We start from the raw sequence: 14,997 nt of genomic DNA, 5'->3' as shown, positions 1-14,997 counted from the left end.
TTATCTCTCTTAGGTTATGACTGCTTCTATGCCACTAGTTGCTATTGTCTGGTGGCTTAGTGGACTATAGCTTTATATTATAGAGTGATTTGGCAAATTGTCCTATCATCATTGGTAGCATTTTTTCAATACCTCTATGCCTTTAAAAAGTTTCTTACTGTGGTCCCTTCCGCATTGCTTATGCGGTGAGCATGCATGGGTTTGGATCCCCTTAAGGATGGGAGTGGTTTTCTGTTCATGTTGTTGGTTGGCTTCTACCACAATTTGTCATGCTGACATGGATACTTTTATTCCCATTCTTTTTTAATGTCTTGTGACTTTACTCATCTATGGTCCTTCCACAGGTTTTTATTAAATGGTAAACTATGTAATTGCTCACTTACATTATTATGGACGTTCTGTCTTTTTATCTGGCTCTAGCCCGGTTTTGTTCTAGTTAGAGGCTTTCATAGTCTGTTTGCAGACCCTCTTCCAGGGATGGTATGCTTTGGTATTTGATTGTAAAGTAAGAAATCTGCGGCCAGATGTCTCCATCAGATGAACAAGTTACTTTACCTTCAGTAACGCGTTCTGGTAGAGACAGCATCTAACTACAGATTCCTACGTCCCTCCCATCCTCTCGGCTCTCCAAACTCAGTCCTCTTTGGTCTCTATAATTTAGTTATGCGACTTCACATACTAAATTAAAAACTTTGTGTTCATTTGAGACTGAGTCCTCTTTCATCTCACTGTTTTTGTTATGATTTCCACATACTGAATTATAATTCACAGCTTTTTTGACACAAAGGTGTCTTTCATTTTAGCACACTGTTTCAGTAGGTAGTTTCTATATGTTTTGTCCACATTTTGAGCGTGGAAAATAGTCACAGAAGAAATGGACATCCGCGCGTAGGCGAGGGGGGTTATTTGATGTCGATACGTAGTCGTGCTGCACCCTCTTCCAATGCGCAAATGTGCTGTGATTTGTTTTTCCAGATAGTCTCGAGTCTGAGGAGGACTTTAAAGTGAGGAATCTGCTGCTAGATTATGTCTCTACCACATAATGTGTTACCAAAGGTAAGTAATTTGTTCCTTAGTCCACCATAAGGTAGTTTTAATTCCTGTGTCACAAGCACTTTGAATTCTACAACCCCACCCATATCTAGCTCTCAAAGGAAACCACCTCTACTCATGAAACATTCCTAAGAGCTCATTCCTTAACCTTCCCTTGTTTGGGTATAGAAGTTCTAACTCACACCATTGAATTGATATTTATGGTGCAAGGAGGAACCCGATGATGAAGCATCCACCCCAGGGTGGGTGAGGGTCTTCGCCCTAAAAAGAAAATATTTTCTCTAGATGCGAGTTATAGGAATTAATTACTTATCCCAGTTTTTCTGACCATGTGCTTCCCTTTGTGCTGTATATGGTCCTCTATTGTTACCTGACCTGGGAGTCATTTACATGTCTGCGTAGGCTGGCAGAAGGCTGTCTTCTGACCAGCATATGCAAATGGCCACTGAGAAGCTTGGGCAACTGAGTAGCAACTTTCTAAAAGTTGCATGTAGCAAAACGTTACATTAAATTCGACTTGGGCATCAAGTTAAGTTTAATGTAACAATTTGATTGATAACTTGAAGTACCAACTTTAGTAGTCCCATTCAGAAGTTAGCACAGCTGAGTTATCAGTGGTTAACCCTGTACTCTCAACGGGGCTACTAGCCTATCTCACAGTAAAAACATCAAAAACAAATGTTTACTGTTAAAACATGTTCTACTTTCTAATATGCTACACCCTGCCTTAGCACTGTAGGAGTGCTTTATACGTATCAAAAAAGGAGATTTGGGCTTTGCCAGTGCTTTAAATGGCAACGTTTAGTTACAGTTTTAAACCGCTCTACCAGTCTGCAGTGGCAGGCTAGGAGACCTGTTTTCCTTTGTCGTACTCAGGGTGGCCTAAGAAGTGCTGCAGTTTCTGGTTTCTATGTATCCTTGATTCTGGGAGACTTGGCCTCTATGCTGACTGTGGCTGTATTAGTGATGTGATATGACAGGCGTCTTTTGACAAAATATAATGAACTTCATAGTTGAGAATAAAGGCTTGTTTTGGAGTTGAACTTTCCATGTGGATGATACTTTAATTATGATGTTGTATTTCTGCCTCCTGAACGATCAAAAGTAGATAGAGGACCTAAGATGTGGGGAAAGATGCTACTAGCGTCACTTCCTTGTTACAAAGTACAGAGACCTCAGGTCTACTTTGGACCTCTAACCACTAAACTGAGGAAGGACAGCTTCTAAATGCTCACTCTGGCTCAGATCCTTTCAGACCAAGAATCGAAGGTTGTGACTTCTTAACCATGTTGGCCAGTCAATCAATCTGCCAGTGTTTTTTGTATTTATTTATTGCCTCTCACCTTCAAAGAGGAAGAGTGACTCACCTTAACCGTAAGAGGGTGCTAAGCTTTTACCGCCATCGCACGGGGATGACCAGCTCTTTGAGGAATTTTGTGGGGCAAAGAAGGACAAGGCAGTACAAAAGAGGACCCTCTCCAGGTGTATGATGCTCTGCATCACTGGCCAAGAGGCTTCCCCCAGACCTATTCTGCGAGGGCCAGGCCTTTACAGTGGTCTTGTTGTGATTAGTGTCTAGTCTAGACATTTGTCTGGCTGAGATGTGGGTGTTAGTGTATACATTAACAAAACGCCACTGCCTTTACAGTTGGGTCCAGTAGGAAGATCACCTCACCTCCTAAGTTCTACAGGACATTTTGGTCTGACGGTCTGAGTCCACTCGTCCGACCCTCCACCTTTGGCGGTACTGCTATGGGATCTGTTCAAAAAGTTAGGAATCTGCAGTTAGAAGTATTCATCAAAAGAAAAAGTTATTTACCTGCAGCAATGCTCTTTCTTGTGGATTCTTTATCCAACTGCAGATTTCTCACTGTCCTCCCACCTCCCTGTTTTGTGGAGTGGCCTTCCTACCTTCTAACGTGGTCCTAAGTTAGGATTTAAGCACATAGTATCTGACAGTTTTTTTCTACTCTTTGCATCGGAGGACACAGAAGGAGCAATATCAAAATGTCAGCATGCAGGAGTGGCACTTCAAAGTGGCACCGCGCATCACTTTTGGGGTGGAATAGTCACCTCAGTCCTATGGCTCCAACTTCTGGCACTCAGGAGCATTGCTGGAAGAAATCTCTGGATCTAGTCTGAAGGTGAAGATTCTCCGGTTAGGTAGAGTATACACTAGAAAGAGTTTTCAAAGGTAAGTAACTCTTTTCTTTGGTGTAACTGGCCTGCATCACTTTTCCCTGGACAAATTGAAATGAAAAGAGTACAAGAGACTACCATCAGCATGCATGGGTGGTGCTTATATGTGGCTCCATTCCATTATGTCTGGGGATGTAAAGAATTAGCATGGAGTTTCACGGTGTCCTTTGCCAGCTTAAACATTTCTCTGAATCCAGTCTGGCTCTTGGAAGTATTCCGAAGGTGAGAAATCTGCGGTTGAATAGAGTAGCCACCACAAAGATTGTTACTGGAGGGTAGGTAATTTATTCTTCAGTTCTCTAGCCCTTAGCCTAGGTTAATTGACTGGTTTCTCTGAGCATGTTTTCAGGACACAGAGTGTATCGACCTATGGCTGTTTCACTTAAGGATGTCATTGAAAACTGCAAGAATTAAAATGTAGACAATAAGGATATGGGCTTCCCATCTGATTAGAAGTCTGCTGGCTTTGCTTTATAGTTTGACAGTTGTTATTCAAAACAACCTACTATGTAAAATACTTCAATGGCATGGTGTGCCAGGCAATCCTTACAAATGTAAAGCATGATATTCTTTGACCCATGCATAAATGAATGGTTTGTTTATTGCCTGTCCAGGTTGTATCCTAGAGCAACCTTCTTTTGTGGTGGTTCTCTTTTCTTTTGGCATGAAGAAACATGCTGTGCCTCTCACCATTACCTAGCCCGTTTACTCAATTTCCATTTTGCATACTGTATCAAAGCCTTATGTTGTGTGTGTCCCAGGCCTACTTTGCCTTTCCATAGAACTGCACTCACCTGGGACATGTGTCTATCCTCGCTTTTGCCTACTTAGAATTGTCCTCCTGTAAGTGCTTTCAATGGTGAAATGGCTTTGACTCCAAGAAGAATTTTAGTCCCTGATTTGTGATTTACATTCACCTTTGCTTGTAGCACTTGTCAGAATTGTTTTTCTTTATTCTTAGAATTGTTTTCTTGTTGGTCCTTTTGCAGTTGGAACAGCAGAGGCAGCAACTTCTGACTGAGCGTCAGAATTTTCACATGGAGCAACTGAAGTATGCTGAAATGAGGGCTCGCCAGCAGTTGGAGCAGCAGCATGGTCAGAATCTTCCACTGCCGAGTGCTGCAGTAGGGCCTGGCACAGCTCCCCAGGGATCCACTAGCATGCCAGGGCTGTCTGCTCCACAGCATCCGCCTCCATACCCTGTGCATCATCCCATGCCACCTCCTCCTGTGTCCCAGACTAGTAAGTCCTTGCTCCTCCGTGGCATCTCTAACATTCACCATTGTGTTAAATTCTACACACATGTTGTAGCATTGTCACTTGCATGTCGTTGAGAGATCATTTAAGTTACTGTGTAACCTATTGGCGATTTAGCTTGTGCTGTTGTGGGCAGTCTCATCTGCTGCTAATGCACTACAAATTGAAATTATTTCTGAAATGTACCTAATGTATTTGTACTTTATAATAGGTGAACTTGTTTCTGATAAATGTTTGTTGCTTCTTCCACAAACATATTGAAAATACATTACGAATGAGTAAGCGTCCATATTCACCACTGCCAACGTGCAGCTTTCATACTGGTTCCTCATATCCTGCAAGACCTTTTCTTCCAGATGTATTGGCTACCAAACACCATTGGTCAGAAAATATGAGACTTCTTTTAATTTTTCTTTTTTTTTTTTGTACATCATAGCCCATTTTACTCTTGTGTTGCTAAATCTTAATAAATCATTCCAGAAAAGTGGTTGACCCATTGTAGTATGCCTCCACCCTATTAAACTTAACTTCTGATGGATATTTCTAATGCAGATTCCTTACTTCCTGAATACCCGCAATGCCAGACTGGATCAGGAGATTTTTCTCAGTGATTCCCTCATGCACCAGTAGCTGGCGTTGTACGTCTCCACATTGAGGTACTTTCCAGAAGTGAAGTTGCGGCCACATATAAGCCCCACCACTGCTAGTTGATGTCAGTGCCTTTCTTTCTGTGCCTTCCAACAGAGATTTGAAACTCTCTCCCTCTCTGACAGAACGTTTTTCAACAAATGTCTGCAGCGTGCAAAGGACATGTCTTCCACCCTGCCACAAACTACAATGTGTAAACCCTGCAAGGATTGCCACAAGATGATGTCCGTGACAGACCCCACAAGGTCATTGTCTAGGCTTCTTACTTGCCTCCGAATCGTGTGATGATTGCGCGCAAATGACCCCGAAGTTCATCCGAAACTGTGCGGCCAAACTCTACATTGCAGCCATTGCAAGAAATCATGGAAGGCCCAGTATCTGTCAAAGTTGAGGACGTGGATGCGTTCTCAATTCCGGGGTTGTACTCGCAAAAAGTCTTCCTCTGCTCCAAATCATCAGGTATCTGTAGGAAAGTGGGTTGCTGTTGCAGTACCCCCCGACCCACCACCACTTTTTGCCAGGTTTCTGATACACTTTGACTTGATGTGCTCTGGGTCCCCGCCAATCAGATTCCCAAGACTTGTGTTCTTCCCCAAAACTATACCTTTGTACCCACAATTGACACCTCTCTGGCCACAGGTAAGCCCTTTGTAAAAGGTACCATGGGTACCAAAGGCGCTGTGACCAGGGATGGCCTCGAAAGGCTGCAGCACCTATTGTGCCATCCTTATTGGCCCTGCACCCTAACACCCACACACTGCCATTGCAGGCTGCGTGTTTTGGTGCAGAGAAAAGTGAAGTCGACATGGCACACATCTCTGTGTGCCATGCCTGCAACCCCACTGCCTGGGGCATGGGAAAGTCACCCCTCTAGCAGGATACATTAGCCCCAGGTTCGGGTACAGTTGCATGAGTACTGTTCCCCCTACGGTGTCTAAGTCCATTCTTAGACATTGTAAATGCAGTAAAGTCATAAAGAGTATATGTCTGGGAGTTGGTCATTACGAACTCCACAGCTCCATAATGGTTTTACTGAAATCTATGAACTTTGGTAGCAAACTTCTCAGCACATTAAACCCACACTGACTCCAGTGTCTGATTTAATGTAAAATGCTCACAGTGGGCATCTTAGAGATGCCCCCTGAAAAACTACCAGGCCTTGGGGTAGTTCCAGAATGGCTGCCCACCATTTGCCACCACCAGACAGGTATCTGGCCCCCTTGGTACAAAGCCTCCGCTCTCTAGGTTCAGAAACAAAGCCCATCCTGGTTGGAGGTGTTGTGCCTCCTCCCCCAGGATGGTCTGGGTCTACGAAGGGAAAGCTTCAAAGGCCTGCCCCATTTGTAAGCTGTCCCTGCCTTTTGCTGCCCCCAGCAACTGGCTCCCACCGGTTCTGACCCCACATTGGGTGGGAGAATTGACAGGAAATCCTAGTTAGAAGGAGAACTGTGCCCACCTTTGCCATCCTCACCCCTCGGGTGGGGGAGGTGAGGTGAAACAGACATCTCAGTCCCCTCCATCTTGAAGGTGAGGGGACCCATACAATTGGAGAGAAGCTCATGATCTCCTCCCACTGGAGGGTGGCATAATAAGGGTGTACCCATCCAATGGAAGGGACCCATTGGCCCGACCTGTACAGCCCTGTAAATGCCTCTAAATTTTGTATTTAAGGGCGACCCTGAACCTTGCTTCCTCAGATTCCTACAACCTACGAAGGAGGACGGAAGAAGTCGCACAGCCGAGGAGACTACAGAGAAGAACTGACTTGGCCCTAGCAGTACCGGCCCATCTGCAGTTTCAAGGAGCTCCAGAACCCCTGGGAGAACTGACTGCCTTCAACAAAGACCGAATCTCCTGCTACAGCAGCCCTGTTTAAAAGAAGCCACAAAGAAAAGCTCTGAGTCTGCTGAGGACGAAGAAACCCAACGGCTGGAACCACCACTGCACCCGTAGTCTACAACCTGAGTCCAAGTGGCCCACCGGTCTTACCGAGCTCCGCTAGCACTCCAGAGTCCAAGTCCACTGTGGGTTGACCCCTCCAGCATCCCCAGACTTCACCTGCAACCTCTGCATGGAACAGTAATCTATTCCAATACAATTCACAATTGCGTTTCTGTGTACAGATTTACATTTTAAAGTATTTCTTACTTGCCTGTGCCAAGTGCTGCTTGGTTCTACAAAATAAAATAGTAGTATACTTTTTTAAACTTACCTAATTGGTCTGGATTCTTTTTTTTTTTTTTTTTTTTTTTTTTAACCTTTATTCTTCAAAAACAGGGACACAGCTATTCAGCCGACAACCCGAAGGTTCGGCAGCTTCAGGAGAGCAGAACAAAGAAGCGTCCACAGTGCATAAAAGGAGAAGCAAAAAGGTTCTATTTTACATAAACACAAACACACACCAAACCCAAGCAAGGCGAAAAACACTGAATACCACTGGTGATTGCCCCTCAGGGGAGACCGGACCCCCCTCGTCTATCAGTCACAGTACTGTGATAAGAGGAAAAAGGGGGAAAAGCAGAGGCCCAAGAAGTCAATTAACAATCAGATATATATACAGAGCTGGAAAGAATGCTAAGGAGAGAGCTGTTCCTCGGGGGGGATCCAGATCAGGGGCAAGACATATGCCCCCCCTATATTGGTTCCACCGCCCCCAAATGGCATGCCACTTCCGAGGGCGCCCTCTAGCGCAGTATACCCTCTTTTCCCTGAGCATACTCCAGTCCATGTTTTCCTTCCACGCAGTCAATGTGGGGGGTCCCGCAGATCCCCACAGGCGCGCGATGTCTCGCTTAGCCACCATGTTACCCAGAGTTACCCACAGGGTCTGTGCCTCATCGTGATCAGTAGGCCCCCAAACATTCAGGAGACAACACCGCGCCTCCGGCTGCATAGCAATGCCCGTCACCTCCCCCATTACCGCATGGACTCTCCTCCAAAATTCCTTGATGACGCCACATTCCCAAATGATATGCATGAAGGTACCCACCATACCACAGCCCCTCCTACATAAGCCCTCCTCAGAAAATCCCATATGAACCAGCCTTGGCCCCGTAACATAGACTCTGTGGAGTATTTTGAGCTGCACCAGCCTCAGACGCGATGGGATCGCGACCTCCTTAGGAGAGGAAACAGCAGACTGCCAGTCCTCGTCATCCAGCTCAAGTCCGTCCCTAGTCCACTGGTCCCGCAGCCCCAATAGCAGGTCCGCCCGAACATTAATCAATTTCTTATAGATGAGAGAGATCGTACTCTCTGGCATATGGCCATCGAGGATCCGGTCCTCCAATGGAGAGGACTCAGGCACCTTCTCACCTTCTACGAGGACTGACGGCAGGGCATGACGCACCTGAACATAGCGGAAGAACTCTGATTTCCCCAACTCATACTCCTTCTGCAGCTCTTCAAAGGACTTCACCCTCCCCTTAATCAGCAAATCTCCAACCCTGGAGATACCGATCAAGTCCCATTTCTCAAAACCTTTCGTATGCCAAAGCTTCCCCAATTTTTCAGATTCAAACAATGGGGTAGCAAGGGTGAGCCTATCCTTCCAGCCCAGCGAGTCAGTCACCAACTTCCACACCCGCACCGCCACCCCAGTGGGCCCTGTGAGGGACGAGTCCAGCGACCGCGAGTACAACGCTCTGTGATAATTACCGCCGCGCAACAACCATCGGTCCATGGCGTAGCCGGGGCTTAGAGCCGGACCATAGAAACCATGATTAATCGCGCTCAACTGGGTGGCCCAGTATTAGCGTTGAATGTCCGGAAGCGCAATACCCCCGTCGTACCACGGAAGCGTCAACTTAGCAATCGCTATGCGCGGCCGCCCATCCCACAGCAACGATCGTTGGAGGCTTTCGACCTCCCGAAAGTAACTGGCCGGTACCCAATCAAGAGTATTCTGCAAGGCGTAGAGGAACCGGGGAAGAGACATCATTTTGAACAAGGCGGCGCGCCCGACGAGGGAGAGCGGCATCCTCCGCCAGCCCGCAACATCCCGCCGCAAACGCGCCAGGGGAGGGAGCAGGTTCCGCTCATACCGCAAAGTGGAATCAGTGGAGATAAAAAATCCCCAGGTACACGAAGCCCTGCTGGGCGATCTGGATCGAACAAGTTCGCGGGACAGGCGGAACATCGCCGCTCAAAACATACAGATATGATTTACTCCAATTGATGACGAGACCCGAGTTCCTACCAAAAGATGTCAGAACGTCACAAACCACTATAAGCGAGTTCTTAGGCGAGGCGAGATATAACAGGATGTCATCGGCATAGAGCGAAATACGGTCCTCGTGCTCGGGCGACCATCTAAGTCCACGTATATCCGGGTGCCAGCGTATCCACGCCGCCAGCGGCTCGAGGGCGAACAACAAAGGCGACAGGGGGCAACCCTGCCGGGTGCCCCTCCCAAGCTGGAACGGAGTCGACGCCCGCCCGTTTACCACAACACTCGCAAGGGGAGCCTCATAAAGCAACCTCACCCAGCTCACAAAACCAGGGCCAAAGCCGAACTTGGCAAGCACAGCCCACAGATATGCCCATTCCACCGTATCAAAAGCCATCGTGGCATCAAGAGACGCCACAATAGCTGGTTCTCGCAGCGTGCTCGCCCTGGCAATCACTCCATGAAGACGCCTAAGGTTTAACGCAGTGTTACGGTGCGGGATAAAACCCGATTGATCCGGGTGAATCAAGTCTCCAAGGACCCTGACCAAGCGGAGTGATATTGGCCGATAGGAGGCACACTTGTCCCGGGGTTTACCATCCTTATGTATCACAACAATCGTCGCTGGTCCAACGGGAGGGACCCACTCCCCCGCGCCTCCACGAACATGGCGCGCAGGTGAGGGGCAACCCTATCCGGGAACAGCTTATACAAGTCAATCGGCAAACCATTAGGGCCTGAGGCCTTGCCCGAGTTCAGCGCGCGGATAGCACCCGCCACCTCATCAACCGTTCTATCTCCATCGAGGTCATCTCTATCTACGTCAGAAAGGCAGGGCAGAGCGATGTCACGCAGGAGGTCACGCGAATCCTCAGTTGGCCTATCCGAAACTGAGGCGTAAACCATACGGAAATAATCCGAAAAACACTGTACTATACCCTCGGGATCAACAACCCCCTCTCCCCCTCTCTCGTCAGCTCCGGCACCACTCTATTAACACGTTCTTTTTTGTCCAGCCAAGCTAGGAGTTTCCCGGCCTTATCGTCAACATCGTACAAGCGACCCTGCTGTTCCCTACTGAGGGTCTTGGCGGCATTCGTCACCAGGTCCTTATATTCCGCTTGCTTCAAGCTCAGATCATGCAGTGAGGCCGCTGTAACCTCCCCCTCCAGGGCCACCTCTAAAGCCACGATCTCATCCTCAACCTGCATAACCTCGCCATCTCTCCGTCGCTTGGCGGCCACCACCAAGGAGAGGGCCTCTCCTCTCAACACGGTCTTAAATGCTTCCCACAACGACACGGCCGAGTCAACGGAACCCTGATTGTCCTTAAAATAATGATCAACTGTCTTCAACAGCGCACTGCGCATCTTGGGATCACGAAAGTACCAGGGGTTAATAGGAGCAACCCTGCCCCCTCCCTCGCGGCCGACATCCAGCCGGACCCACACTGGCGAATGATCAGATATGCCCCGTGCCATATGCCTAGCCTCAGATACCAATGAGGCGTGCGCAGCCAGAGTGAGCAGGTAATCAATCCGAGAGAGACTACCATGCGCCCCGGAGTGGAAGGTATATTGGCTCTGTGTGGGGTGCCGGAGCCTCCAGCAGTCTACCAAACCGAGTGTGTCTATAAAGTCTGGAAGCCACTTCTGAGCCCCCCCGGTGTCCCTGGGCGGGTACCTATCCAGCAACCCAGAGCCGACAGCATTAAAGTCTCCCCCCACCACTAGCATACCCTCCGGGAGGTCCAACAAGGCCCTGCCCAGATCTGCAAACGTGGAGGCCTGCAGGGCAGGAGGGACATAAACCGAAACCAAAACCAACGTTCTTCCCTCCCACCTCCCCGCCACCGCCACAAACCTCCCCCTATCATCAACAATGGTGGAGTCCACCTCGAAAGGTAGTGAAGCTCTAACAAGGATGCCCACACCCCTGGAGCCGGAGGAGAATCCCGAGTGAGCTATGAATTTGTAACCTTTTCTATTGAGAGCATAACCAGTATTACCTATAAGGTGTGTCTCCTGCAGTAGGGCCACATCCGGCAAAGACCGTTTCAAGAACTGCAAGACTATCCCCCGCTTAATACGATCTCCCAAGCCATTAACATTCCAGCTAATAACATTTAAGCCCCTACCCCCCATCCCCACACACAAAGAGGCCCACCCCACACCCGAAGAGCCACCATTGAACAACCCTGACAACCATTACTACGCCTTGCAAAAACAAACCCCCCAACAACAACCCCAAAATCCCAACTCTCCCCCCCACCCTGCACCCCTGCTGCAGCTTACAAAGCCCCCCCAACTTGCAATGTGCCTGTCGCCCTACCAGAACCCAAAACTACAAAAAGTACCCTGAGGGAGGAAAGAGCTCCCATCTTCCTCCCGCAACTCTCCGTATTTACTGCAATCAGCTCAAGTCATTGTCGGGAACCAAAGCAAGTCAGTCCGTCTCCAAAGGCATCAACCCTGCCCATCCCGGCCACCCTCCACGTCTGTGGCAGCATCCTCGCCAGTCCGTCGTCGGGGCAAAGCGTCCAGCCATTCTCCGGCCATAGCAGGCGACTCAAAGAAGAAAGTTCGGTCCTCATACACCACACGTAATCTGGCAGGGAAAAGCATGGCATATTTCAGGTCCCTCTCCCGCAGACGTCTCTTCACCCCCAGGAAACTCTGCCTTTGCTTTTGCACCAGCTGGGTGAAGTCAGGATAGAAGCTCACTGATGCGTTCTGAAAAGGGACCGGGCCCGTCACCCGCGATGCTTGCAGGATAGCGTCCCGATCTCGGAAGTGAAAGAGCCGGGCGACAATCGGTCTCGGAGGGGCTCCCGCCCTGGGCCTCCCGCCAGGAACTCTGTGAGCCCGCTCGACTGCAAAAAACTTCCCAAGGCCCTTAGGCTTCAGATGGTTAAGCACCAAGTCCTCCACGAGCAGATCTGCGGAGATCTTGTCCGAGGATTCCGGGACCCCAATGATGCGCACGTTGTTGCGCCTCAAAGTCCTCAAGCCTACGGGCGGAGAGGTCGTTCTCGGCCCGCAGCTTACGAACTTCAGTCTGAAGTTCCGAGACATCATCAGCGAGGCCTGTGGTCTTGAGATCAAGGGTTTTAACCCGCTCATTAGTTTTGCCCAAATCCGCGCGGATCAGGTTGACATCCACCAAGATGGTATCCACTTTGTGCGCCAGGGCATCGATCTGTCTCCCAGTCGAGGCCTGCATCCCCTCGAGCGCACCCATGACATCCTGCAACGAGAGCTCCGAGGTCGGGGATGAGGCAGTCTTCTGTACGTCCAGCGACTGGCCCGATCCACCAGGCGATCCCTTCTGCTGGGCATAGCGATCCATATTATTGGATTGAATATAGGCTCCCCGCCTGGTAGCCTTGGGTTTCAGCCTATCCACCTCTGCTTTACCCGACATGTCTGGCACCGAGCAATCCGGTGCAAAAAGACGACCCTCTCTCAGTCAGAGGGAACAGGAGAAGCCAGATCTGCAATAACCAGTCAGAGTAGGGCGCAAGGCGTCCAGAGGATAGTAAAGCATCAGAAGGCACTCCCGGGCCAAGGCAAACAAAAGGCGAGAAAGTGAAAGTGAAAGTACGGCGTGCTCCGTCCGCCAGTTCACACCTCGCCAGGCCGCTGTTGTTCAATTAGAGGCCGGGCATCCTGCCAACGCCAGCCCCTGGCATCCCTCGGAGATGGGCCTCAATCTTCCGCCGTGCACAACTCCGGTTCCCGGTGGGCGATCCGAACCCGGGCAGCATCAATCGCCTCAGCAATGAGTCATCTGCAAGATGCCGTGCATATAAAACAGGATTTAAGACAGGATAATCGACGGAGGGCGCGTGGGTCCTGGGAGCTCAAAGCTCACACGGCCATCTTGGTCAAGCGTAGGCTCCTCCTCCTGGTCTGGATTCTTATCTGAGTGTGTGCCATGAGCAGGGGCCTAACACAGGCCCACGCAGCCCCCGCGTTCCGGGGGCCCCCCGCGTTCCAGGGGCCCCCTCCCGAAGCAAGCAAGCACTGCACACATCACTGCCCTGGAGTGGGATGATTTGTTGGTTAGTTTATGTAACTTACGTTAGGCTTGTCGCGTCGTTGCACCACGCCAGCCGCGGCTTTATCATTAATTAAATGGTGCACGCAGATGCCTCCGCGTCTGCAGGGTCTTTAAAGGGTGGGGCTGCGCACAAGGGCGGTGAGGGAAGCATGCCATCAATCCGAGGCGGCTGAGAGGGTGTGGCGGCTGCGGACATAATTTAATTATTGCTAGCCCCTGGCTAGCTTTGCCCGGTCTTCTGGCGCCCGCTCGCGCCTTCCACTGGAGCTGCAGGCCAGGCCTCAGGTGAGTCTCAGAGGGTGGGGTGGGCTCTGGGCTGGGCAGCATACTGGACATCACATGCTTCATGAGGCAGGCCATTAAAACGTAATGTAGGCCTCCTCAGCCCCCGTGTTCCAACCTCTCTCTAATGTGAGGGGCCCCATCAGCGCAGTAATTGCACCGCGCAAAGGCAGCACTACACATGAGGTAACTGGCAGGACCGTTATGAGGTAACTGGTGCAACCAACGCCGCCGTCTCTCGCTGGCGTTGGTTGCACTAGTTACCTCATAACGGTCCATTGGACGCCACGACCTGCTGCCACCTGTGGCAATGCGAGTGGGTGGCTGGAGTTTCAAAAGTAAGTTTGTGGAACGGCAATGGCACTGCTCGCACTGCCGCATGATAGTTTTAATTTAAGATCCCCGACGCGACTGCCGGACCCAACCCCACGGTTTGCGGCGGCCGCTGGAGCCCAGAGCACAGCCACTACTGAGCCTGAATGCCCTGGGCGGTGTGTTTTCCGCGGAAACCATTGTTATGGTCAGGACACCTCCTGAGGTAGGCGACCTGGCCTTAAACCGAATTGCAGCAGCTTGCAATTTTGAGTAAGTTAGTCTCACTGTCTCAAAAATGTGCTTTATAATATAAATAGCGCTTAGCGTGCGGTCAATCAGCTGCCTACTGCCCTGTAGCTGAAGTTCTGCAGTGAGCTACACACCAACACAGTCTCCTATGTAGTGTGGCGCCAATTTATATGTTTTATCAAACACTAACAACGCCTCTGTTGTGCCAATATGCATGCCTGTGTTCTGTGTTTTTCTATCACTTTGTGCTTCACCGTTCTCAGCCTCTCTGAAACCAGAGTGCTTTGCAATGATTTTTCAAACGGGCCCTAGGGAAAAAAAGATCGATGTGTCGGACTAACACCTTGAATGGAATGTTTGGTAATGTCCAAAAATGACAGAGTGCAGCATGTCAATTCATGAAACAATGTAGCACTCCACACAGTTTCTTTTCTGCCGCCGTGCCAATCATTTCACTTCATTTCATTGGCAATGGACAGCCTAATCCACCAGCTCAGAATGCCACCTAGCGTACAGACCCTCTTCTTGCTCCTAGGCCTCTTGAATATTTCTACTGACTCCTAGCCGTCCACCCTTTATTTTGGTCATTATGGTCCATGTCACACTGTTTACATGAGCCGCGACATACATCTAGGGATGAAAGCAGAGGAGCCGAGGGGCCGGAGGTAAGGTCTGATGGTCTCTTATGGAATCCATGGCTTCCAAAGAGGGTGCGCTTCACAGCCTGCCTGTGCCACTAACAATGCTGCACTTCTGTGTTGTAT

The 14,997-nt window shown here is 49.6% G+C and overlaps 1 protein-coding gene across 4 annotated transcripts in view; it reads left to right on the top strand.

Moving 5' to 3' along the window:
* Positions 1-14,997, top strand: part of SMARCC1 (SWI/SNF related BAF chromatin remodeling complex subunit C1) — a 958,790-nt gene that overhangs the window by 812,268 nt on the left and 131,525 nt on the right. For all 4 annotated transcript variants that reach the window (XM_085628643.1, XM_085628641.1, XM_085628642.1 and 1 more), the window contains exon 26: positions 4,242-4,494. In XM_085628643.1, coding sequence (XP_085484769.1) covers positions 4,242-4,494 — 253 coding nt within the window. The remainder of the gene's footprint in view (positions 1-4,241; positions 4,495-14,997) is intronic.

The sequence above is a fragment of the Triturus cristatus genome, chromosome 10, assembly GCF_964204655.1.
Source record: "Triturus cristatus chromosome 10, aTriCri1.1, whole genome shotgun sequence".
NCBI classification, from domain to species: Eukaryota; Metazoa; Chordata; class Amphibia; order Caudata; family Salamandridae; genus Triturus; species Triturus cristatus.
This window is presented reverse-complemented; position numbering and strand designations above follow the sequence as displayed.